The sequence below is a fragment of the Malurus melanocephalus genome, unplaced genomic scaffold, assembly GCF_030028575.1.
Source record: "Malurus melanocephalus ecotype Western Australia unplaced genomic scaffold, MMel_1.1 scaffold_2, whole genome shotgun sequence".
Classification (NCBI taxonomy): Eukaryota; Metazoa; Chordata; class Aves; order Passeriformes; family Maluridae; genus Malurus; species Malurus melanocephalus.
The window spans coordinates 7,490,162-7,514,543 of record NW_026623234.1 but is presented as its reverse complement, the minus strand read 5'-3'; the positions used below and the strand labels follow the sequence as shown (position 1 = coordinate 7,514,543).

Below are 24,382 nucleotides of genomic sequence, written 5' to 3'. Positions count from 1 at the left end.
TCCGGGCGGGCACACGGCTCCGGGAGGGCACACGGCTCCGGGAGGGCACACGGCTCCGGGAGGGCACACGGCTCCCGCCGCCCCCTGTCCGGCACCCGCGGCCCCGCTCAGGTCGTGCTGAGGTGGGGACAGCCGAGCGCCCACCCGCGAACCGCCCCCGCCTCCGCCCTGCCCTGCCCTGCCCTGCCCGCGCAGCTCCGCCCGCCAGCGCCAGCCCCGCCGCGCCGCTCACCAGCAGGGGCACCCCGAAGGTGACGGTGCGGCCCCTCCACAGCCTCCGCAGCCTCTCCATGCCCCGCTCCCGCCCCGCGGCCCCGGCACCGCCCCTCCGGCCCGGCCCAGCCCCGGCGCTTCCGGCGGGACGGTGCTCCGCCGCCTCAGCGGCCCCTCCGCCGCGGCAACGCGCCCCGGGACGGCGGTTCCGCTGCGGCGCGGGCGGGCGGGGGCGGCAGAGCTGCAGGCCGCGGCTGTGCCCGCTTCCCTCACGCACAGCCCCGCAACACTCACCCCCACAGTCACACACCCCCCCACACACAGCCCCCTCCCCACACCCCCACACACTTTCCTTCACTGCTCGTTGATGAACGCAGTTGAGAAGGCCTAGCCGAGAGCCGTATCTTTTCATTCTACAGCCTGATTTCCTAAGGAAAGCCATCTGTGATCATCTGTTTTTCTGAGTTGTTATCCCTTGTCCCAGTCAAAATGAACCGAAAAAAAACTTCTAAAACGAAGCTGGCTGCAACATCGCTAGTGGACARCCTTACTTTGGCATTTAGAGACAACTGTCTTTCATGCCTGCTAGGAATTAAATGTGCCATGCCATCCACTCTAACACCTCTCAGCTACAAACACAATCTCACAATGGTGAAGCACTGACCCATTACAGATGAACTCCTATTCTCTAAGCACAGGCTGCAATGTTTTTATATAYTACTGTAGCTAGAGGTTCTGCCTTGTTCTGGTAGTCTGGGGCAATGGCAGAGTGGAGATAGGAGAATGTCAGATCCTCTTTTGCATGCTTCTGAGTCACTACACAGCCTTTGCATTTTCCAAGTSATTGCTGATGGCAAGCAGGGCAGGGACAAAGTGGAACAAGGCACCTGCTGCCTCAACACAAAGAGTAATTTTAGAACATTTGGAAATAGAACACTGATGATCCTTTTCTTTGGTCTTCTTCATTAGCCAGGGAAGTGGTGGAGGTACTGTATTTTCTGAACATGTCAATAAGCCCRCACATATATACAAACTAAAATGAGAAGAAAATCAAACACATTTAATAAGAAGATAAGCTAATATTGCAATCCAGGGTCCACTAACTTGTTCTCAGAGTCTTACCAGTCTAGAGACAAATAAACAGAACTGAAGAATAGAAAAAATAACATAGCAGGAAATTACTACTTCTTGAGTACCTCAGTAAAACAAAGGCAACATGGGTCTGAATTTCAGAGATGCAAACTCTCAGCTGGTAGCAGTGAGAGCAAGAGAACACATCTGTGTCCATCCCCGTGCTGTGCTGAGGCTGGAATGAACTCATCATTGACCACAGGCTCAGTGCCGGGAAACCAGCTCACCCAGGGCCTCTGAAAGCACAACTGTCCCTTCTAAAACTTTGTAAAGAGTTTGAGAAAAACAGGCCTCAAACCACAGACTTGAGGAGAGGAAGGCAACTGACCAAAAAGAAATCAGTAAGAACAATGTAAAAAAACAAAGGAAATTGCTACTATAAAGACTAGCTAAGGAAAGAAGTTATTACTTACTCCCTCCTCTCATGCTTTCTCTAGAAACAGTTTGTTTTGTACCTCCAATATTCCAGTGTTAGGCTAAACTCACCTCCAGTCTTATTGTCCCACTTGAATACTACTAGGTCAGTGCTAAAGACATAACCCACAGCTGCTGATGGCCAYGTGCAGAATTGGTGCCCTCTCATCCCAGCTTTTAAAAGGACACCAAAAGTCCTGGCAGAAGGGTTAAGAGTTGTTCCATTGCCATGGAGTGCTCTTGTTAAGATTCATGAGGTGTTCTTTTGTTTTCATTGATAGCTGCTGTTGGTATCTAAAATTTTCCATATGGTGTTTTGCAGAGAGAGCAGCAAGAGAAAGTAAATGAGTAACTAAATACAAATATGATGTAATTATGTAATAGCAACAATGATTTTGTAATAATGGGAAGGATAATAAAAATGCCTAAAACAAGCATGCTATGCCAGAGATGAACAGTAAATTAGGATTTTTAAACATCTTCATGTTTAATAATCTAAAATGCTGTTAAATTACAGAGGTAAAGCCATCATCAATATATATTTTATTTCCACAGTGTTTCGTTGTTGTCATTGTTGGTTGATCGGTCACCTTGAACAGAGAGGGATGGGGAGAAACAGTTTTGAAGACTGCAAAATATTCTGAGATTGATTTACAACAGAGATTTGATGCCTCCTTGATGTGACCCCTACTGTCATAAAAGACAGACAAACATAAAAGCGGGTAAACAAACATTTGGGGGTTTTATGACATTCACAGCTTGCCCCAAATGTTGTTCCAAATACTTCAAGCACATATTTATGTCCCCAAGCAGGCTGAATGTGGTTTTCTTGTCCAGRTTATCATATAGCCAGCTAAGCATTTTTTTACTTCGTGGAGTGTTGTTGAGAGGGCTTTCTGTGTGAAATGTGCCTCTGGAGTCCTAATTTTCTCCTAGAYGGATAAATGATGCATTATCTGGAGGTCAAGTGCAGAGCAGAAACACAAGGGTGATGGCWGGCTGGCTTTTGTCACAACAATGGGAACAAGATGTCTCTCACTACAGTTTCCCTGGCCTAGACAAAAGCTCTGGGAAGGTCTCTTCTCACTTTCCTCCTGAGAAGGACCTTTAAAATTCACKGCACATAATGTGCTGCTGGCTATTGGCAGAAACCCTGGGAACTTCAGACAAATGGAGTTTGTAATGCTGCAATGGTTTAGGCTGCAATGACCAGGACAGCAGGGGAATACAGAGTGAAACAGTACATTGTGTAACATGGGCAATGGGCAGTGGCATGGAGATCAGGATGSAAATCTTACCAACATCCCTGGACAAGCCAGTGTAATCAATATAGGTATTGGACTGGTTACCAGGAGCTGCAGAACTGCTCACAATGCAGCATTGTCTGTGGGCAGCCAAGGTTAATAAGGAACATGACTTTAGTTCAGTRGAGAACTTGCAGCAGTTTGTACAGAGGGTGAAAATGAGAGGCACGTTGTAAAAGTTTTGCTGCCTAAATACACCTCACTTCAGGAGGCAGTGGAGTGAGGCCATCCYGTGGCTTACATTTCCATCAAATAGGTCTCTCCAGAGCCTCCTGTTTCACTGAGGGCATGTACATATAAACCATTAAATGCTGTTTGTACAGATATGATGTATATCRTAACAGAGACCTTCAGCCCTGAAAGCACACACTCCTGGACACCTGAGCTAGAGAAACAGCTGGTTGGACTTAGCATGTATTTGCGACCAAAAAAAGGAAACAACCACCATCTTAAGGGCTTGTAGTTCTCTCTGGGTGCAGGGTGGAAGTCCTGTCTTGGTAGTAGCTGCTGAGAACAGCATTTCTAAAATGGCAGCTCCCTCTCAACACACTGCCTGTTCCTTTTTCATCCTCCTTTGTGTAGCTAAGAGAAGTTGCGAGGGAGAGTGGGGACCTGGATTTCCCCTTTGATTCTTTTCTACACCTTTTGACAAGAATTCTTAGTGAGGTAATTGAGTGGAAGTGTTAGCGAACTTGTCCTTTCCTCATCCTGTGCTTTCTCATCAGCTATCAGAATTAGCATAAATACACCCAAGAACCAGATTCTTATCAGGAGCCAGCTTGGAGAGGCCAGTGAGCCAGCTGTGCTCATTTTTCATTCCCGTGAAATAGTGCACACAATGGAAGACACCACAGTGGTCCGTGCATTGGAAGGGTCATCTGTGCTTTCCAAATGTGGCCCCAAGTTTCCCCCTCCACCTCCAAAAAGGGAGGAGAAAGGAGCAGGTTGACATTCTTGGGGTTCACCATTTGTTTTTTACCTTCTTGGGTGGCTCAAGAATAGGTCAGGGAAGGATGACTCTGAAGCCGTGCTTTATGTCCATGAGTGCAGGAAGAAAATCTGAAGAAAATACTGACCTTCCAAACAGATTCACTCTCTTCTTCCTTGTCCTCAGGAAGGCTATTTCCCCAAATACAGCCAGCAAATGTCAGCTAGGAGAGAGATTCCCCAGGGAATCTGTGGGAGAAAAGGAAACCAAGAACACTACCTAGAATTAGGAGAACTGAGAGGGGTCTGTGCCAAAAAGCACCAATATGGTCAAGAGTCATCTCTGAATCTACTTAGTAGTTGCCTCTAATTACCACAGCCCCATCCTCTTTTTGACCCCAAAGAAAAGCCATAGTAACACATTCATTTTCTAGGTTCTTTGTTATTATTTTCAAGAGCAGGACAGTCATTGGAGCTCTTAAATTTGAGTACTGAAAACCAGTGGTTGTAGAACAGGAGCACCTTTCATTTGTCCTTCATATGARTTAGAAACCTGATAATTACAAACAGGATGAATCTGAGTGGAGTTTGTTGCTGGTCTAAGAGACGAAAAGGTTGAGTTCTGGCTCTGGTTCCTTCACTGGGTGTGGGCAGGTGATTTGTCATTGAGGAAGGGAAAACCCAGCCAAAATAGACTGCTGGGTTTACATGGGTAGAGGGAGAGATAAAAAGATAAAACAGTTCCAGAGAAGGAACATCACAGTATGTGCACTCTGCCCACATGCATGCTCTCATGTCTGAGAGAGTCAGCATTTCTCCATAGACCAAGGATCATGGAGGCCCTGGGAGGAGAATCCAGTTTAGTCACCATAGTCCTCAGTTCTGCGTTGGGGTTCACAGTCATTTTGCCAAGCAGTGGTAGTGGCAGTCCTTGGAAAAGGGACAGAAGTAGAAAGCATCTTCTCTCTCCTGTGTTGTCTGTTGAAGAAACACACCAATGTGTGCAAAAGAGTGTGAGAAATAACAAATCAAGAGAGCAGGATGTTATTTGGGGGCAAACTGGGCAGTTTAGACTCGGGTATGTCTACAGGTTCGTGATGTGCCTGAGGCTGAGGGGGCTGCAGAGGTGGAGGGGGACTCCTCATCCGTTGTGTCCCCTTGTTCCTCCTTGTGGAGACCAAGGCTGATGTGGCTCTGCAGGGCTGCTGGAGTCAGCCATTCCTTGGGCAGGCAGCTCTGGAGGAAGGGGATGCATGAGCTGAAGTAGGCCAGGCGGTTCACCCAGCGGGGAATCTCTTTCCCACATAATATCTGTGAAGTAAACCAAAAAGGAGCATGGTTAATAGTACCAAAACATGTATAGAGGCAATGCCATCCCCATCCACACCACCACCTCAACAAGGCAAATTCCCTKTTGCTCAGAACAGAAAAGAGCATCTCGTGCAGTCAGAAACAGCTGTAACTGTCGATGTCCACACAGCTGCCTGACATGCACAGGGAGCCCTGCCAGCYGTAGCCATTGTCAACACCATTACATAGACCAGGAAAAACACTTCACAGCCATCCATGCTTTGGTGACTGTTCTCCAGGCAGCTCATGGGTAGAAAGACAGGCTTGCTGGGGCCTTTCAACSGAGATAATGACATTCCTTTTTCAAGTAACTCAGAAAGTTTGGAAAAATATTTAGGCTGTTGCTGGCCAGACATTGAAGAGCCCAGAAGACAAGCATGMCTAAGTAGATGGGGATGTCTGAGAAGCTGTTTTTGTTGCTCCCTTTTCTTCCTTGTGCTGATGCAGTGAAGAGTCACAGTACACTATCTGGGGATCCTCTTCCTCTCCTACCATACCACCCTTTGATTTCTCCTCATATGGTACTTCCTAATATGGGGAAAAAGAGCAACAAAAAAACCACCCCAGCCTAGGTTCTTAGAAGCCCTGTTAAATCATAGATGCTCCTGGCACTGATTTGGATTACACTCTGCAAGCACAGATATTGTTTTCCAAGGTAATATCAAATTCAGCACAATGAAATAACTTGCTGCATACTGCAGACCTTTTCTTCTGTAGCAATTTACCACACAGACATACAAGTGCCAGATTTTAGTAGCTGTAYCTGGCTTAGACCCCATAAAGAATGTTTCCCTTTATACTTTACTGTATCCCTTACTGGTAACAGAAGAGACATGAGGAACTGATCAGCAGACATGCCTCAAGAGCCCGTCTTTCGCAAATATTCTGCCTGTATATAGGGCCCTACACCAGTATACCTAAAGTCTGCAGGAGGTTCAGTAAYTGTAATACCTGAATTCTCCTTCCCCCCCTGTGCTGTTTGCATGGAGCAAGAGAGACAGAGAGGAAACTCCACCCTGCAGACCTTGTCCCACAATTTGCATGAATTAGTGGTTCCAGGGTTGTCCATACTGTACCTTTCACCAACACTAAATTCCTCTGCTCTTCCTCTCACCCTTTTTCTGACTAAAACTGCACTTAATATAATACTAAGTACTGCGAAAACTGAAGAAGTGTTTTTCTGGAGTCCACTAAGGAGATTATTTGGTGAGAAGTCTGTTATTGGCAAGGGAAATGTAGGGCTTAGAGGTTTCAAGGAGTTTTCAGGGACAATGAAATGTTTTCTAGAGTATGGGCTGTGCCATTTACAGCTGTTGTGGCTGATGAGCAGCTGGTACTTCATGTGTATGGCCTGGGCAGAACACTCTAGGCCCCTACCAACAGTCACCTTGAGCATAAGGGAATTAGCTTGCTCCAGCAGTGTGRAGTTTCTAATGAGGTGTGGAGAAGGCAGCAAACCTGTGACTGTGCCATTTTGACTATGGAACTCACTTTATTTTTACACGCATTGTTTAAAAATCAATGTGTGAAATTGGAGACATTATCATTAGGTATCAGAGAATGAGCAGAGCCATTTAGCTGCTAAAATTACTTGCAAGCATAGACTGTTCTTTACCTAATACACTCCAAGGACTTTTATTTCAGTTCTTACCAATGCTACATTCCACTTAACCTGAGACACAGCTATATGAATCTGTATTTTTAAAATTTTTAACCTGCGGACAATTATTAATTTTTTATCTCCATCCAGATTCCCTTGTTTCCRCTGCTACGGCTATTGCCTGAATCTATAAGTGGATAACCTCTCCATATATGCTTAAGACTCATTCACAGAAAATTTGCTGATCCATTTGATTTTCTCACCAGACATAYCAGACAATTTTCACGATACTGTTGAAGTTTAAAATTGTATTCCATGTGTTCTACTCAAACATTTTGACCTACACTACACTACTTTGACCTGAGTCAAAGTCACAAATTGCAGAYTTTGCAGCATTCCTCTTTCTTCCTCTTCAGGAACTTAGGCAACGTATTGCCAGTATAGAAAATTTCTCAGTTTAGGCTCCTTGTGATGTATGCCTGCATGTGAGTTAAGTTCTCAAGCTGTTTAAAGTTTTAATAAAGACTTCCTCACAGATATTAATAGAACAACTAAAATAGAGTATAATTCTTTGGAAAATTAGCTGAAACAACAGAACAGCATAAGGTAAGATGGCCTGAAATRGAAATACTGTTTTTAAGAGTTGGGTTTAAGCAGATTCCCTAGCAACTGAAATAGCACTTCCCAATGTGGAAGCAATGCTGAAACGTCTGCCTTTTTTTTATGGGAATGAATCAATAAGGCAAGGAAGAGCCAGRAAAAGAATGAACATGTGTGGGCATCAGGCCATCAAGCAACAAAGGGCAGTTTGTGGAGGATAATGATGAAGTCAAAGTGGTTTCCCTTACCTCAGTCTTGCTTGTCATGTCACCTCTTRTCGGTGTAGCCTCATTACTATTCCACAGCAGAACCCAATGTTCAATAGTAGCAAAAGGGCAATGGCAGGGAATGCTACCAACACTACAGTCTGCTTCTGTATTTTTYACTCCTTGCCATAAAGCATATTGTACTGGAGCATCCAGCAGTGCCTAGCTAATGGAGAAACATCAAATAAACCTGGCTGCCATGGGGTTAAGCCAATTGAGTTTTAATAAAACAGCACAAGCAAGATGAAGTGGGTGTTTTCCAACTGCATATGAAGTCACAGAAAAATCTACCTACTGCTGCTTTTCMGAGAAATTCTCCACTAAAAACCACTCACTGGAACGATAAACTCACAGAATGTTGTTACCACCCATTGTTTCCTTTTTCAGATGTTTCTAGAGTTTAAGATTTCACATGAGGTTTTTTCTTCCTTGCCAAACAAGTGGAGTTCTCTCTTTTGAAGGGGATGAACTTCTCTGTGCTAGGTCATGTACTAACTCTGACAGGAGATGTAAATAAATAATAAACTGTGTCAGGTCACAAATTGCAGCAAGCACAACTTCTGGTTGCCTGAGACCGCTTCTCRCTTCAGGCACTTGGGCGAAGGCTGCATGTACTTGCAGCTTCCACTGAGCGGCACCTGCTGACAGAAAGCCAAGTCTCCCAGAGCTGCAGCTTCTTCTGGGGACTTTGCGTAAGAACTGTGAATGACCCAGCTGGCACCTGCAGAGTCAATTAGAAAATGCCATTCAGACATCCATGGCTGAAGCCAAATGGACAGGAGAAATGGGCCCTGACTGGTTGGGTACTTTTTCTAGGCAACTGTCAAATCCACATCAGGATTTCAACTCATTGAGAAACAATTAATTTGGGATGCAAAGACATCCTCCAAGCATCTTAAGCTGTATCATTTTGCACTAAACAGTCACTGGTTAAAATGTACAAACTGCCCTGCACTCTCTCGCCTCCCCTAAGTGTCCCAGGAGCTATATGTCCCTGCTGGGCAAGTCTTCAACACTTCCCTGCAAAGCTTTGTAGCAGGCAGGGGAGCAGCCTAGCAGCTGGGAAGCATGGGCTGAAATGCCATTCAGCAATGGAAGATGCTGAGTCTCTTGCCTTCTAGAAAATGTTGTCAATGTGCTGCATTTTGAGAGGGCTTTGGGTCTATGGTCATATGCTAGACATTATCTGAGACAGTCTAACGGGCTGAGCCCCTTTCATAATAAAGAGAAAGGCTGATCAGTTGTAGATCCTAAGAGAAAGCTCTCAAATGTAATAGGTTCTGTGCTGTGCTGGATGATGCAATTGGGGCAATTCAAGCCATGCACAGAAGTATAACTCAAGGCACTGAGGGCATCTTTTTAAAGTGAGCCCTCCCAGAGGYACCATGTAGTGCTCCAATCCATGAAAATAAGATGAGCAGAGGCAACGTAACATTCCTCAAACCATACAAGCTAATTACTTCAATTCTTGTCTTCAAACTGAGGCTTGGAGCATTCAGAACTGAGCATCTGCTGAACCACCCACTGCCTCTTCCACTTAGCAGCCTTGCAAAAGATGAGGTGGCATCCACCTGGGACATGTATCCATTTGAGCTACTGCACAGTATTCCCATTGGTGTGTCTTAGAGAATGCAGAGGGTTTTTATTGGCACCTGAGGAGTCTGACCCACACCTCAGAGCAATTTAAGAGCAAAGGCTTTAGAGCTCAAGGGAAATCATTACAGTGTTTGTATAGCCTGGCTCCTACAAGGCCCACACAATACAGCATAGGTTATGCTTATCAGAATTTCAGAATAAGGCCATTAGATCTGCCCAGGAAAGGCCTGCAGGCTGTGCTAGAGCAGCCAAAATACATTTACAGCAAGAGAAAATGGCAATTCAATCTATGTAGTTCTYTKWCACATCCAGAATGAACTGCTAACCCAATGCACAGGGACATGTTTTTTGCCACCTAGCAAAAATGAACCTGGTAGCATAACTGCCCAATTCTGGCACAGCTAAGGGAGTTTGAGTGCATCAACAAGCAACACACCTACAGCTCTGCACCGCTCATCAGCTTCTGCACATAATGTGTGCACTGAAAACAACATTTCTGAAAGKGATACACATATACACCACCTTCACAACACACCTGAAGGTACAGCCTCACCTTGGTGGAGTTGGCATGTTAGGATCAACTGCTTGAAACAGATTTATAGCATACTTACTGTGTAAAAATCACAGTTCCTACTGTGAGGAATTTAACTAGCCTGTGGAGCTCAACAGAAGAGATGAGGTAGCGCTGGGCTGTGAGGCTGCATGCAGCACACATTCAGCAGAGACAGGAATGGCCTGTGATTTACAGAGGGAAGGGTACAGCTAAGAAACTGTAGATGAGGATAAATGAGYTCTGTAATGAGGCTGTGTTCTGGGAGGCAGCAACCCGAGTCAAAGGCAGGAAGGTAGCAGCCAAGTCAAAGGAATTTTAAATTATTTTAAGCAACTGCCTGAAATGCCCCCTCTCTCCTATGTTATCCCTTTTTGTTCTGCTATGTGCAGGGCACTGCAACTCCTATGGGTCTTCTCCAGGACCGTGGGTGTGGTAAAGTACAGATAGTGTCTGCACTGTCTGTCAGAGATTAGCCAGGAGTGAGGAAAAAAGGAAAGCATTGAAAGAAGGGACTAATACCCACAGTCTTACTCCCCTTATGGTGCTAGTTGGAAGCGTGTCAGTCACCTCTGTGGGAGTGTGGTAGAAGGGCAGAGCTGCCTTTCTGCAGCAGCCTGCATGCAGAGATGATGGGGTTGGTAGCTCTGGGTCAAAYGAGACAGCTGGTCCATAGCACCTCAGTGCTCACAGCACCTCAACACTCACAACACTGCTTCAGCTTCACCGGCCAGGCCAGCAGTGGAGACACACAGGGGCTGCAAATGTAACATTTTGTTGAACCCCATTCACAGTTGAACTCTGAGTGGCATCACAGATTAGTCACATACCAACACTGGAGCATGGCAATGCCCTCTTGAGCATGAAGATCATTCTAACAAGCACTTACAAGTACAGCCAACAGCTGCAGGGTGATAGGGTAGGTAGCAAGTGGTCTCATAATGGATGACCATTTGGGNTTCTGCAGCAGCCTGCATGCAGAGATGATGGGGTTGGTAGCTCTGGGTCAAACGAGACAGCTGGTCCATAGCACCTCAGTGCTCACAGCACCTCAGCACTCACAGCACTGCTCCAGCTTCTGGAGCATGGCAATGCCCTCTTGAGCATGAAGGTCATTCTAACAAGCACTTACAAGTACAGCCAACAGCTGCAGGGTGATAGGGTAGGTAGCAAGTGGTCTCATAATGGATGACCATTTGGGGAAAACTAAGTATAATTAGGTCTGGGCTTGTTAAAGGCATTTGAAATAAAGAATCTCCCACCAAATGAATGAACARCTGCAATTCATTCCTATTATCATGATGGCATGAAGAGGAATTGCCTTCTCCTAGCAGATGCTGTTTCAAGACCAGTGGCTGAGAACAGCTGTTGCTTAACAAGGTCATCCTTTCAAGTGTTTTGGACATGCTAATCATGACCAGGCCAACACAYATGCATAGAGGGACAGACATTAGGAGCATCTATTTTTCCTGCATAGCTAACCAGAAAAATCTTGTGCTTCWGTCTTAAACCTTGTTTCCTAGCAATAGTGAGAAACAGCTTGCTGCAGATGGAGATCAATGAGAAGGGAGAATACAAGAACTCAGAGGAATGGGGAAAGACCTTCTGTCTGGCAGTGTTGGCAGGACTCCTAAGCAAAAGGTTCCACTCTCAAAAGCCTGTCAATGTATTCAAGCAATCCACTGCACTCCTCACACACATTTATCATTAGGCAGTGGTGAAAAGGACAGGGATATTTTTTGCCATCTTCATTTGTGGAAAGGAGGCGCTGTTCTCAGGCGTTTGCTCACACACACAGACTCAAAGGTTCCATGCTGGTGTGATTAGGCATGAACTCCCCAGACAGCGTGAACTAACTCAGTTCCAAGACATTATGCTCTTTTATAAAAGATCAGGAAATAGGGGTTTCAGTTTGGTAAGACAAATGCTAAAAGCAGATAAAATAAAATAGGTGGATAAAGCCATCACATTTGCACCAGCCTCAAAGAGCTCAAGATATTTTTCTTTTGTTAAATTTCCTCATCAAATATCTTCACTTTTAATTTTTTTTTTAAATTTTTTTTTTTTTTGTTATATAGATCACATTATAGGGAAAACCTAAAATAGCTGCAGAGGTATACACTGTGGCAAAATCAGCCCTTTTTCAAAAAACTGAAATAATGTGCTAAAAACTTGCCCTTTAGTGGGGGTTGATGTCTGTTTCAAATTACTTGCCTGCCATATTATTCCCTGCACAAGTAGATAGATAAAGAAGATGGACTGAGACCTGAAAAGTGCATATAAAAAGTTATCCCAGTAATAATTTTTGTTAGGCTATTTAGGATAGAAAGGCYAGAGAGTTGAAGAGTGGGAAAAAAATATATTTTTATAAAAGTCTTCCTTCTAAYGAATTCCCAAAGGCTTAATAAATTTCAACTTATACACAAACTACACCTAGAAATGTGACTTTACTGCTGCAGAAATACCACATCAAGAATGCAATACAGTTCATTAACTGCATGCAGTCAAAATTGTGCATGCATACAGGCAGGAGCAGAAGGAAAAATCACATCCATCTGAAACCATGAGGATAAATTTATGTGTGCAGGGCATCTTCATAAAAAAACTCCTTTTAAACATATGTGGCAGCTAAAAACCAGAAAACAAACACAGCCTGTTCTCCATGGAGCTAACAACATTCAAAGACTGCTGCAATGAAGCAAGTCTTTCCATCAGCTTCACTGAGGACTGGCTCAGGCACAGGAAATAAAGCTTTCCTAATGTTTTTTTCATGTCCTGTGGCTGTTTATTTGTTTGTTTCTTAATTTCCTTCTGTCTTTTATGTCTGTTGGGAGCATTGTCTCCCCTGCCATTAACAGAATTGCACTCAACAAAACACCTACCTCCTCTGCAACAGAGGCAACTGAAAAGCAATTGTTGACTAAGGAAGACATCTGTATTACTTGTCTATGTAGGATTTGCTAAAGATTGGTTTATAAAAGCTTCTGCTGCTTTTGACTGTGACWCAAATGCCACCTGAACCTCCCTTCTCTGGTATTTAATCCTTTCTCTGTGATAGCTTTCAGGCTAAGGAGAATTTCCTAGATTTTAATAACTTGATGATAAAAAAATCACATGTGCCTGGGGATGGACCTGAAAAACTTTATTCTTGAATCATTAATGATGATTAAAAAACTGCCCTCATTTGATCCTTGGTAAAGCAAACCTGCCTTATTTCAGAGAATCTGCAAGAAGAAAGTATGATTCTGATGTAGGTTTGTTATATGCTGTCAATTTTGCTGTGGCTGAAAAAGGACAGGTAAATATTCAGAGAGAAAATAATACGTCCTGACTACCATCTCCYGTCACTTTAGCCAGCTCCACACCCTCTACCAGTAAAATACAATCCCTCTGTTCTACCAAAACTCCTACCACATTGACAAAGGACAACTGGGAGAGCCACACCATCAGGGATGTATACACCAGACAGAGCTGTACAGCCAATCACAAACTTATCTTCTACTGCACTGCAGTCACAAGAGATGTGTATTTCCTGCTATCACACTGACAGGCAATGACAATGCCTCTCTCTGCTATTATCAATAGGACACATCTCTACCTACAAGGTAGGAAGGGGTAAAGGAATACAAAGGAAGGGGTAAAGATGCCCTAGCACCCGTCCTAGACTCAGTGATCCGCCTGCAAGCAAACTTGACTGCACCAAGATCATCCCCTGCCTCTCAAGGAGATTCAGAAGTGTGGTTTTACCAAGCATTTCCATCTGGCATGTAGGTTTAATAATATCCCTATGGTGTCAATAATGGGTATGCCAGATGCCTGCTGCAATCCTMTGTAAGCATCAGGATCCACCGTGCAAACTCCATCTGTCAGTCTTTGGGGTATTTCCTGGAGACCATCCTTTTAGGCTGATTTGAGAGAATCCTGGYGACTTCAGGAGACTGGAAGCTGTTTACCTCCCAGGCTGAGCATTACAGTGCTGCAGCTCTAGGACTCTGGCTGCAAAATATTTGATTGTGACAGAGTCCATAATCCCTGCCCTCTCGGAGCCAACCTCATCTAGGATGCTAAAAAATTTCCCAAGGCTGACCTTAGCCACCTCAAATGCTTAGAAGACTCTCTTTCCCTCCTTTGTCAACAAAGAATAGGCCCAGCTCACTTTGTTAACCTCCAGATGTATTTTCCATGGCCAYTTCAGTCCAACAAGATCACCAGTTCTCCAAAATAATTTTCTCTCTCTACAAACTTCTGAAAATTCTACAATTTCCAAATGAGCTTCTAAAACAAGGACAAAAATTCTGACRTAGGCCTCTCTCTTTTCCTGCCAAAATGTGTTTCTGTAAATGATTAAGGTAGAAGAGTTCCCACAGGAGAGGCTGAGGGATTCCCTGCTTCAGAACATCTTATGGCTGATATTCAGGAGAACTTTTGCTGAAATATAGGACAAAACATTAATAAATCCTTAGTCCAACTTGCTCTGCTGAACCTCAGCAAGCTCATGTCTTTCAGTTACTTTTCAGTGAGTATGTCTCATCAGCCAGAAGTTCCATTGGAACCAATAAAACATCCTAGCAATAGTTTTATTAAAACTATCAGATCCTTCCAAAAGGTTCTGCTTTTGAATAACTGATTTACTCCAAAAATCCTAGTTCAACTCTAATAATTAGTTCAAATTTTATCCATTTACCAGATGACATCTTTGAGCCCTGTGCCCCAGATCCAATCATTTGGATTAAGAAATGCTGAGCAATAAGGAAACAAAACCTTTAATATTTAAAGCAATAAAGARGTGAAAAGGATCAGTAAGTATACAAAAGGAAGCTGGATATTGAGATGCCAATTTGTTTTCAATTCCTGAAATTGAAATGACCTTAAAAAGCCTTCTTAAGGATGATCAAATGTGGACACTAACTTCACAGCTGGGTGCGATCTTTTTCTAATAGGCTTCTCTGGGTATAAGAGAAAGATGARATAATTTGGGAAGCAAATAAGGATTTTTAACTGTGCTTCATCATCTCTCAGTGATGTAGCAAGATTCTGCTTTCACAGACTCTGAGGGAATTCATACCAGACCAGGTGTTTCTCAGGGTATACAGAGGGTTTGATCTTTTCCAGTACTTAAGAAAAATTACTCGTATAAATAAAAAAGAGATCATTCCTCTTTCAAGAAGATGAAGGAAAGATGCGATACGCAGGTAAAGCTCCAGCATCAACAATTTTTAAGGCAGATCAAACCACTGCCTCTCAAWTAATTTCCTAATTATAATAAGAATCAATGTTATCAAAAGGCCCCACAAAACCCACTGATTTCACTGCTTTCCCCCCACTAGTGAGGCTGTTGGGGACCAATAGGGGCTGCCTTCCCTAGTGCTCAGAAGCCRCCCATCTTTGATAATTATGTGCTGTATGCCCTATAGCAAGGTGCTAGAGAGTTTCCTTAAATAGGGATAGTTGCTTGGCAGTAAGCACATTAATGAAAGGAGAAGGGGTGGTTTCCTTGAGTCATTTCACTCATGTTCCAGTTATGTGCTGATTCAGAGGTGTTTTTCTCCCTTCCCATGGCGGTTTGTCCTTTTCTGAGATGTGCTGTAGCAACTGTCATCACTCTGGTAAGAGCAGAGCTCCACAGCTTATTCAGAAAACYTGGGAAGCAGAGAAAATTGCTGTTGAGAAGTGGAATGAGTTGTCTTCTGTTTGTGAATGGGCTAAGCAGCAAAAGCTTTTTCGGAGTCTTTAAGATCCAGTGACACGTGTGATCCTTACACTCAACACTGAGGAATAGCACCAGACTGGAGAAGAACCTCAAAGTAGTAACCCTCCATCCTCACTCTGATCCTCTGGTTGCTGCTATGTCCTGTGAAGAAGCTGTCCTCAGGCAGTGTGYACTCACTTTATGCCCACCCATCAGGAGGGCTCATATTCTCATGTGCCCAAAAATGAACCCTGTCAGTGAACCTTTCACCTTGACGTGTGTTTGGAAGTACAATCTGTGCCAAGTATGCTTTTGCCTCACCCAATGTCTGCCTTCCACAAGCCCAAATTGTATTACAGCCTTGCAGTGAAATCATCAGCCATGATTTTSCACTGGAAAGAGCCTTCTGACAGCAGTTTCACAATTCCCTGTGTCTGCATGCTCCTACTCTCACTTATACCCAAAGAACAGTCTTGGTGACAAAGCACATAACTACAAGTCTTTCCTGGCACCTCATTTCCTTGTGGCCCACTGCTGCAATAACAAGGGCTTCTGCAAAGCAGTAGCAAGGATAGGGCCCAAGACTTTCACGTCCTTGCAGGGGAATTTAGAGTACAGGAATTTTTTTGAGTTTGGTTTTTCCCWGCCTTTAAGTATTCTTTAGAGCTATTTGTAACCTCTGTCCTTTTTCTATCTCCATGTTCTAAAAGAATCAAGAAATTCAACAGTTCACAATATGGAAAGAACTAGTTATTTTAGCCTYTCTTTTTTTGTTTTAAAATGCTTTTCTAGCGTTCAAAAGCCAATATTTTTTACCATCTGGCAGAGTTTAAATAGCCTTTTTYATCACCCAAGACAACTCATAAAGAACATAAATATTTTGCAATTACTTGAAGAGCCCTTTGAACCTATTGCTATAAGTATACATTGGGGAGGATTGAAGGGGATTTTTAGGAACAAAGTAACTTTAAAAAGATGATCAAACAGAAGATTTTTCTAATCTTGACATAATCCTAACTGAATTCCCCACACATGCAYAACTTCATCAGAATGAAACCCCACTGGGATACTAAAACACACAATGGTACCTAAACTCARAACAGGACAGGAAGTTTGGGATATGATGATGATGACTTCACTGATTTTTGTTTGCATGAATTGCAAGCAAAAGTCCTCTAAAAGGATTGCCCATCCTCTTGGACAGTTTCTTCAGAAGGTGTGGTACAGGCACTCCTTGACTTTGGGGCCTGTCAGCATAAGCAACATGAAAGGAATAAGCTTCTTATAGGCAAATTGCTAATCCCAGTTGATGGACTTCTTCRTTTTAACCCACAAACAATTTGCTTACATGGTTTATAAATATAGGTATCATGACATTGTGTTGCRGGAATCAAGTGGCTGAGGCAACCTTGGCTACATTTTCACTGCTTAAATCAAAGTCCTCTCACACTGACACAGATGGTGAGGGTAAAGGGGGGCTGCAAAGGGATATTAAGTGATGTGCATACAGAGACCTTATATTGAAGCTGGGCAACTACACATGGAGTACATCAGATTTCTTCCTTATGATTATCCATCAGGAAATTATGCCTGCTTTTTATTAAAATGCTGTGCAGAAACCTATGCTTTCTGGTAGTTCTTTGCTTCTTGAATAACCAAAAGTTCCTGATGAAGAAGAATCCACAGGAAGAGACTCCTGATCATGCAGCATGTTCACTTACTGAAAAGACTGCCATAAAATGGCATTCATAAGATGAAGTCTGAACTGCTGCAGCTGAAACTGCAACATCTTTTTTTATCTTTCCAGAAAAGCTGCTTTGTGAGTAGACCAAGTCATGCCTCTTTGTTCCAATAGCTGCTCATTTAAAGTCCATAGGGAACTGGCAAAGCAGGGAGAGAACTAAGTCTTGAGCAAGTTAAATATGCGTGACAGTCTGCAGTAGGGAGCAATGAAAATTCAGAGCTAAGTGGCAATGAGAGAGTAACAAAGGAAGCCCCTTGCAGCTTACAAGTGATGTGGGCAGGAAATTCAGAAGACTCAGAAGAGATGAATGGATCTAGGAAGAGACTCARTGCCACAGTGGCACAAAAATGAGGATGCAATTGCACTGCAAAGTGAGTTTTTTCAGAGATACATAGCAGATCAAAGCAGGCCCAGTAGCTCATTACAGCTTAGCTGTCTGTGCTGGACTTCTTATAGTCCAGGGATTTTTCAAGAGGCATGGCCAAGTCCAAGTCACAATCCTAGGTTCCAACATACCCTAACTATCAACAGTCAGCCTGCAGGTAACTCTTAAGGACTAAGCTACCAGTTATCATGGTGGGACCTAAGGCATCATTGTATGAAATGGGGACTTGGCAGAAAAWTGTTTCTGAAACAGATGTAGATGGAAGATTTTTGAATGGATGTTTTATTTGTTGAGAAAACACAGGTAAAGGAARAGAAAACAAAAAAGTCTGAAAATAAAGTCTGGTTTCAGCAGTCGTTCTGAGGATGAGGAACCTGTCCTACAAGTCCTGGATCTGTGACTGTTGTCTCACAGCACCATCCTGAGGAAGCTGATCCGGGAAGGAGAGTCAATCTTACACCTCCTTTTCCTTCTCTCTGCRGAACTGTGACCCCAGACAGCGGCACACATGGCTGCCTTTGCCCTCAATCTGTATGACCAGATGGTATTATCCTCCCAGCCCATGCCCCTGAATGGATACTAATTAGCAATTCCACAGCCAGGTGAGGAAATTAGGATGACTGAAGACAGCTCCCTGGCACGGGGTCTGCAACCAAACCTCGAGGCCTGCCAGACAGGTCTGTGTAAACACACAGTGACTCAGACACCACCACTCGCCTATGAAGCCCTGCCTCTGGTTTCACATCCTGAAACAGAACACTACAAGCCAAAACGCAGATAACTCTGGCAGATGAGAGAGCTGTCATCAAAAGATTTCAGARCCCTTTTTGAAGGAGCAAATAACCCACTATGCCAAGGAAGGGGATAGCTCAGCACAGCACGGAGATGTGACCTGCCTGGAATTAYCCAGGAGGCTCAGAACAACCATCTCTTTTACTGTGCACAATGGTTTATGGCTGTGAGCAGAAAAGCCTAAAGGGCTGTTGGGAGCAGTGCTGGTTATTTCCTCCTTCATCCTTAAAAATCCTCCTCCACCCCAAGCCCTCTGGGGTGAAAGGGCATTGTGGTACTATAGCATCACCTTTCAGATGAGCTACAGCAACAGAGAAATCAAGAATTTACACAGAAAATCCTTGGCTCTTTTTTTTTTTTTTTTTTTTTTTTTTTTTTTTTTTTTTTTTTTTTTTTTTTTTTTTTTTTTTTTTTTTTTTGGTGGGTGGAATTTAATCCCAGTTCCAGTGCTTCATTCTGTTGAACAAATTTTCTCCATCTTTTCTTTTAATTCTTTGAATAATTTTTCCAGTTTAATGTCTTTAACTGTCACGTAACATGAGTATTCATAAATAGGTACTAAATATTGTTGTTGTTGTTCTCGTCATAGAGGTTGTTGTTATTATTATTGTTATTATTACTCCTTCACAGAYGAAGAGTCTGAAGGAAAGAGCAATACAAATACTAAAGAGACTCATCTCAGAATTGATTTTGGGCACAAATATAATTTATTTTTTCTGTTCTATATGGTGACACATATCTACACAGTCCTGTGAGCCAGTCATCACAAAGCCAGTAAGTTCTGCGCACTGTGAAGAGGCATCTTATTCCTCTATGTGGAAGGGACTGGAGCTTCCCAATGGGGTGATTTTTGGTTTGTTTAGATTTAAAGGGAACTACAGCAAGAAGAGAAAAAAAATCACTTGGGCTGTAAAGAAAGCACTCAGATGTAGAAAAGAGAAACTTTCATTGCTTTCATTTCAAGCAGGTTCTGTCTCCACAGATTTAAAGCAGTCTTCCTCCAAAAAATCAGAAGTATCCCAAGAATAAGCTATGCTGCTTCCCACCCAACTCCAAATTGCCAAAATTACTGTATTTTCCAGAATGGAWGGAGATACCTATTGTAAGGCAGCCACACATATTTCCTCATGGTGCTGACTGAGGCACATTGAATGGCTGATACTTTGCTTACTCTCTTACCACCAGCTATTTTTATAAGAATTTCAGCTCCCATTTTCTGTATCCCCATGCTAGAGACCATCCAGGACATTCTGCTCCTAGGCCTGCTGTCCAGCTCCTCGGGGTTTGCATTTGTAATGCTTTAGAGAGAGTTGATAAACACAGGCATATGTGAAAAGCAAAAGCAACAAAAAATCCTGCTTGCCTATGAAGGGTTTATTTAAACTGACGTAAATCCCAAGTAAATTCTGCTCCTGGGAGCAGAAGTGTCAGAACTAGCCATTCAGACTCTTGCTTTATTATCTAGACAGGTTACGGGGCAATGAATGATCACCATGAATCCACCATGAAAGCTCTTGCAGGGAAACTTAAYCCTAAATTCCACTCTATATAAAGATGCTCACTGAATGCACATTGAAAACAAAATTTAAAATACACTACTAGTTTTTTATAAGATCTCTTACTTGACCTGGACAAGGTCAAGGCTGGACAAGGAAAGRGCAGTGAGGGATACACTGATATGTAGTGATAAAATCAAGGAAGAATGGTTTTCAGCTTATGGCTGGGAGACAAGACAAACATTTTACATAGTTAGCAATGACTTTATTTCACTGCTGCCAGTAAAGGATTTTTTTTATCTCTTCCTAATAATCCCACAGCTTTCTCCTGGGTTTACTTCATAATTTTTAAAGTTCCTATTTTCTCTTTTAGTAATCTGATTATTGGATTCCAAATTAGTAGTGTGGCTAACATTGATTTGTTCACTGTACTGCTTGAAACTTCATTCTCTGTTTGTACCAATTAAATTCCTTTGTTTTGAATTGCTAACATTTACAGAAAGGATTCTATATATAATTAACAAGGATTAATAAGGAACCAAYAGAGAATTGGTGTTCCTAAGAGCCTAAACAGGTCCCTTGTAAATTAGTAGCTGCTTCTCAGATTCACTAGGTTTTTTTACAAAATCATGTAGTAGTTTTTCCACACATCCCACTTGGGATCTGTGATGCGCTTGTTTGGGGGTAAATGGATACTTGGGGCAAAAGAGGTTGTKGGCATAAAACCCTTGCTCCATATGATGAAGAAAGTCAAGAGATGTAGAATTAATTAGGTTKGGGATTTCAGAGGAAGAAATTTAAGTTTCACTGTTATAGCAGTCATAGCCTATCACAGCAAATTATATTCTCTCCTTGAGTTAGCCATAAAGCAACTATGGGAAGCACAGAAACAGTTTTTATGGAAGGTCACTTCCATTTTGTGCTTTTCCCATCTTTTTCTGACAGTGGGTCAAGATCTGGAAATCAGATTTTACACAAAGGCTGAATACACAGACCTTTACTGAAACACACTTTAAACATCTCATCTGGGGGGTGAGGAGGAAGGCAATTTCCCCCCAAAATTATCAGATCTTTGGGAATCAAAAATCAGATACCCCAAATCAGCAGATATCTGGAATAAAAGTGTGTTTCTCTGTGCTTCAGTTGTCTCTAARGAGAAATAACAGCTCTGTTAATATTCACGGTGGTTTTGAGAACAYGGAAATGCATAAGCACCAAAGACATCTATAATTCTCTTTTTTAATAGRTTTTGGATGGTGCACATTAAATAAAGGAAAAGAAGACCCACTCTCTGAATACTGTAAACCATTTTTATGCCTTTGCAGATCATATAGGGTTGTTTATGTTTTGGGTTTTTTTAATGATGCACATTTGCATGCTAACCAGGTCGGTCCTTTCAATTCCTGCTCAGAGCCTGTTCAGAGAACCAAATTACAAGCACTCCTAATTTCCCACACAATTAGACCAAACATGCAATAAACCTGCCACATCTCTAACCTCCCGATCCCATCCCTTTCAACAGCAAAGGGCTTCCAAAATAATTAGGGCAGAGACAGGATATTTGGCTATGGACTCTGACCTGGCAGGATGTGTTGACCCCAGATCCCTTTCTGTGAGCATTACTACAGACCTGAAGCAGTAAAAAAATATATAAATAAACCCCATTTGTGCCCACCTCGGCCAGAGCAGAAGAAAAGTGATTACAGTTCTTGTGCATCAAGTGGTACGCGTTTCCTTTGTATTCCTTGCCCAGCTCTTCCATAATCTTATCCACATCCTCTTCTGTGAAGTCTGTGGTGCCCAAGGCAATGGATTCTCTAGTTAAAAACAAAACATACAACAGGAAAGATGGAAAGATACAGTGAAAAGTGTGATACATAGCAAGGGAGAAGGAAATGGTCAGACATTGGCAAGAAGGACAAGCTTAAAACATTATGGACATGTATGAGGCTTTTAGGGACTCAGCAACAGATTAGCACGGTAATATCCCCAGCTTTTCCACAAGTCACCACACAGGCAACAGCCATGGGATCTTCTTGCTCACCACCAGGGAAGTCTCAGCTCTGGGGATCTGCTCCCACTCTGCCCATCATCCCACAACAGAAATTTCCTTTACAACAGAGGAGGTGCTTTTTTTTTCACAATTGAGAGGGTGCCCATGGGGTGGGCCAGGAAGGAGCAGACTGAAAACTTTACGCAGAAAACTGTTGCTTCTCCCAATATTCACTCAGTAGAACTTGCTCTAAAATGACCCTCAATATAAACTGGCAGACTGGGAAGGTCAAGCCCCCATGCCATGGACATTTCCTTGACCCACAGTCACACAGTCTGAGCATCTTGAACAGCACAAGAATGTAGCATCCTCTCAGACTCCTCCAGCAGCCATTCTTTCCCTTGTAACAGATCAGCAATAAACACATGAGATGACTTCAGATACTCTGTGCAGTATCCACAAATAGGGGGTACTCATAAAAAGAGAAGTTTTCTTTTTTTCTCCTGGCTCTGTGAAACTGGGAGCACAGAAGATGAATAAAACGAGAGGAGAGAATTGCACTCATTTKTAAGTGTACTTTTAATCCCTGACAAACACAGCTCATCACTGTTCTCTGTTTGGTGTACACACTCTTTTTATCCACCTCCAAAATCCCTGCAGGGCTACCTTTGAATCAGAATCATGTAAAGGATGGCAGTGATGGCACTTTGAGGAGAGAGAAAGAAGGACCCAGAGGACAGGACTTCCCTGGTCCCCCTACACAGATGGCTACSAGGGGCAGAGGGGAAGATGTACAAAAGGGCCCTTACTTGAATTTAAAGGTCTCGCCAAGTTCTACCGCACTGCCAGGTGTGATCTCGAAAATCCCACTGAAAGGGTAGGGATGCCCTCCATAGGCAAACTCTGACAAGGAAAGAAACAGACTGTGAGTAATTGAATGAACGCCATGTCAGGAAAAGGTCTATGGCAGCTGTCTGCATGGCTCAACGTCAGCACCAGGGGCTGGGCTGTTGCCAAAATCTGCTCCAGCCAGACTCTGAAAGCTGCTTTCCCTGCCTGGTTACCTATTGGACTGAGGATGCCCTCACAGCCTCCCTCCATGCTAACTCTGCTGCTTTCCCACAGCACCAGGAAAATTCTCCGTCTCTGTCCCCATCCAGGTGGCTTCCTCTCGATGGAAAGTTCTGAAGGCATCTGGATAAGCTATAAGAGACTGCCAGGTGCTACTGAGTTGGAAGAAGTAATTTCCAGAGTAGGGAGAAATCAAATCTTCCAGAGGGATTTACAGGCAGTGAGTGAAAGTATTTGCAGGAAGCCGGGCTGATTGTACTCCTCTGCCTCAGCACCAGGTCAGGCCAGGGGGTCCCTGCATGTCACACAGGCCACCTCGCATGGYCTGKGGAGCACAGCCTGTGATCCTCACGGTGTCACACAGGCCACCTCGCATGGYCTGTGGAGCACAGCCTGTGATCCTCACGGTGTCACACAGGCCACCTCGCATGGCCTGKGGAGCACAGCCTGTGATCCTCACGGTGTCACACAGGCCACCTCGCATGGCCTGTGGAGCACAGCCTGTGATCCTCACGGTGTCACACAGGCCATCTCACAGGGCCTGTGGAAACCTCTGTGCTCAAGATGGAAATGACACCACAGGGGTTCTGGCTACTGTGTGGCACTGGCTAAAAATACCATGAGTGAGTAGCCAAGTCATTCCAATTTAATGCTGAAAAGGAAACACAGTCTGTGATGCTCATACACCCTTCCCTGYGCTACAGATGTTTTCCCAGATCCCTTGACTACACTTTTAACAATGGTAGGCCCTAATCACCTTCAACCCCATCCAGACAATTTCAAAAGTCTTACAGCCATTTTCCTTCCTCTGTAACTCTGCTGTTTCAAATGAACAGTTTCCAGAATCCAAAAACTCTGATTCCAAGATTTCTAGACCACACGCATTTACAAAGAATTACTGGAAAATGGATTTATCCTCACAGGGAATTAGCACTAAACACACATGCACGTCTTAACACTTGATCCACCTCTCTTCMCTCTCCCTCATTTCTCCCACTCTCTCTCCCCCTCCTTCACTCCAGAGTGGCTTTCCAGCATTGCTCCTCCTGTCTGCCATCCTGCTTCACACCTGCACAAGCTAATACAAGCTGCAGTTACATGCTGAATAAGGACTACATGGTTCATGACAGAACTGCACTGGAGTTTCTTCTAGACTCCACAATGGACTCTAAAATAAATAAACAAATTTTTAAAACAAAACAAAACAAAACAAAACCAAACCAAAAAAAAACCAAAAAAACAAAAAAAAAGAAAAAAACCA

General features: G+C 43.4%; 2 protein-coding genes across 2 annotated transcripts in view; both read right to left on the bottom strand.

The window, feature by feature from the left end:
* LOC130573992 (cytochrome c oxidase assembly protein COX16 homolog, mitochondrial) overlaps window positions 1–313 on the bottom strand; it is a 49,621-nt gene extending 49,308 nt beyond the window's left edge. The window contains exon 1 of the mRNA XM_057366900.1: window positions 233–313. Coding sequence (XP_057222883.1) covers window positions 233–292 — 60 coding nt within the window. The 5' untranslated portion in view covers window positions 293–313. The remainder of the gene's footprint in view (window positions 1–232) is intronic.
* A 1,938-nt stretch (window positions 314–2,251) lies between these two features.
* Window positions 2,252–24,382, bottom strand: part of LOC130572430 (deubiquitinase DESI2-like) — a 54,395-nt gene continuing 32,264 nt past the window's right edge. Inside the window, exons 3-5 of the mRNA XM_057364129.1 lie at window positions 22,860–22,953; window positions 21,733–21,874; window positions 2,252–5,300 (exon numbers count right to left, since the gene is read on the bottom strand). Of these exons, the coding sequence (XP_057220112.1) occupies window positions 5,058–5,300; window positions 21,733–21,874; window positions 22,860–22,953 (479 nt within the window). The 3' untranslated portion in view covers window positions 2,252–5,057. The remainder of the gene's footprint in view (window positions 5,301–21,732; window positions 21,875–22,859; window positions 22,954–24,382) is intronic.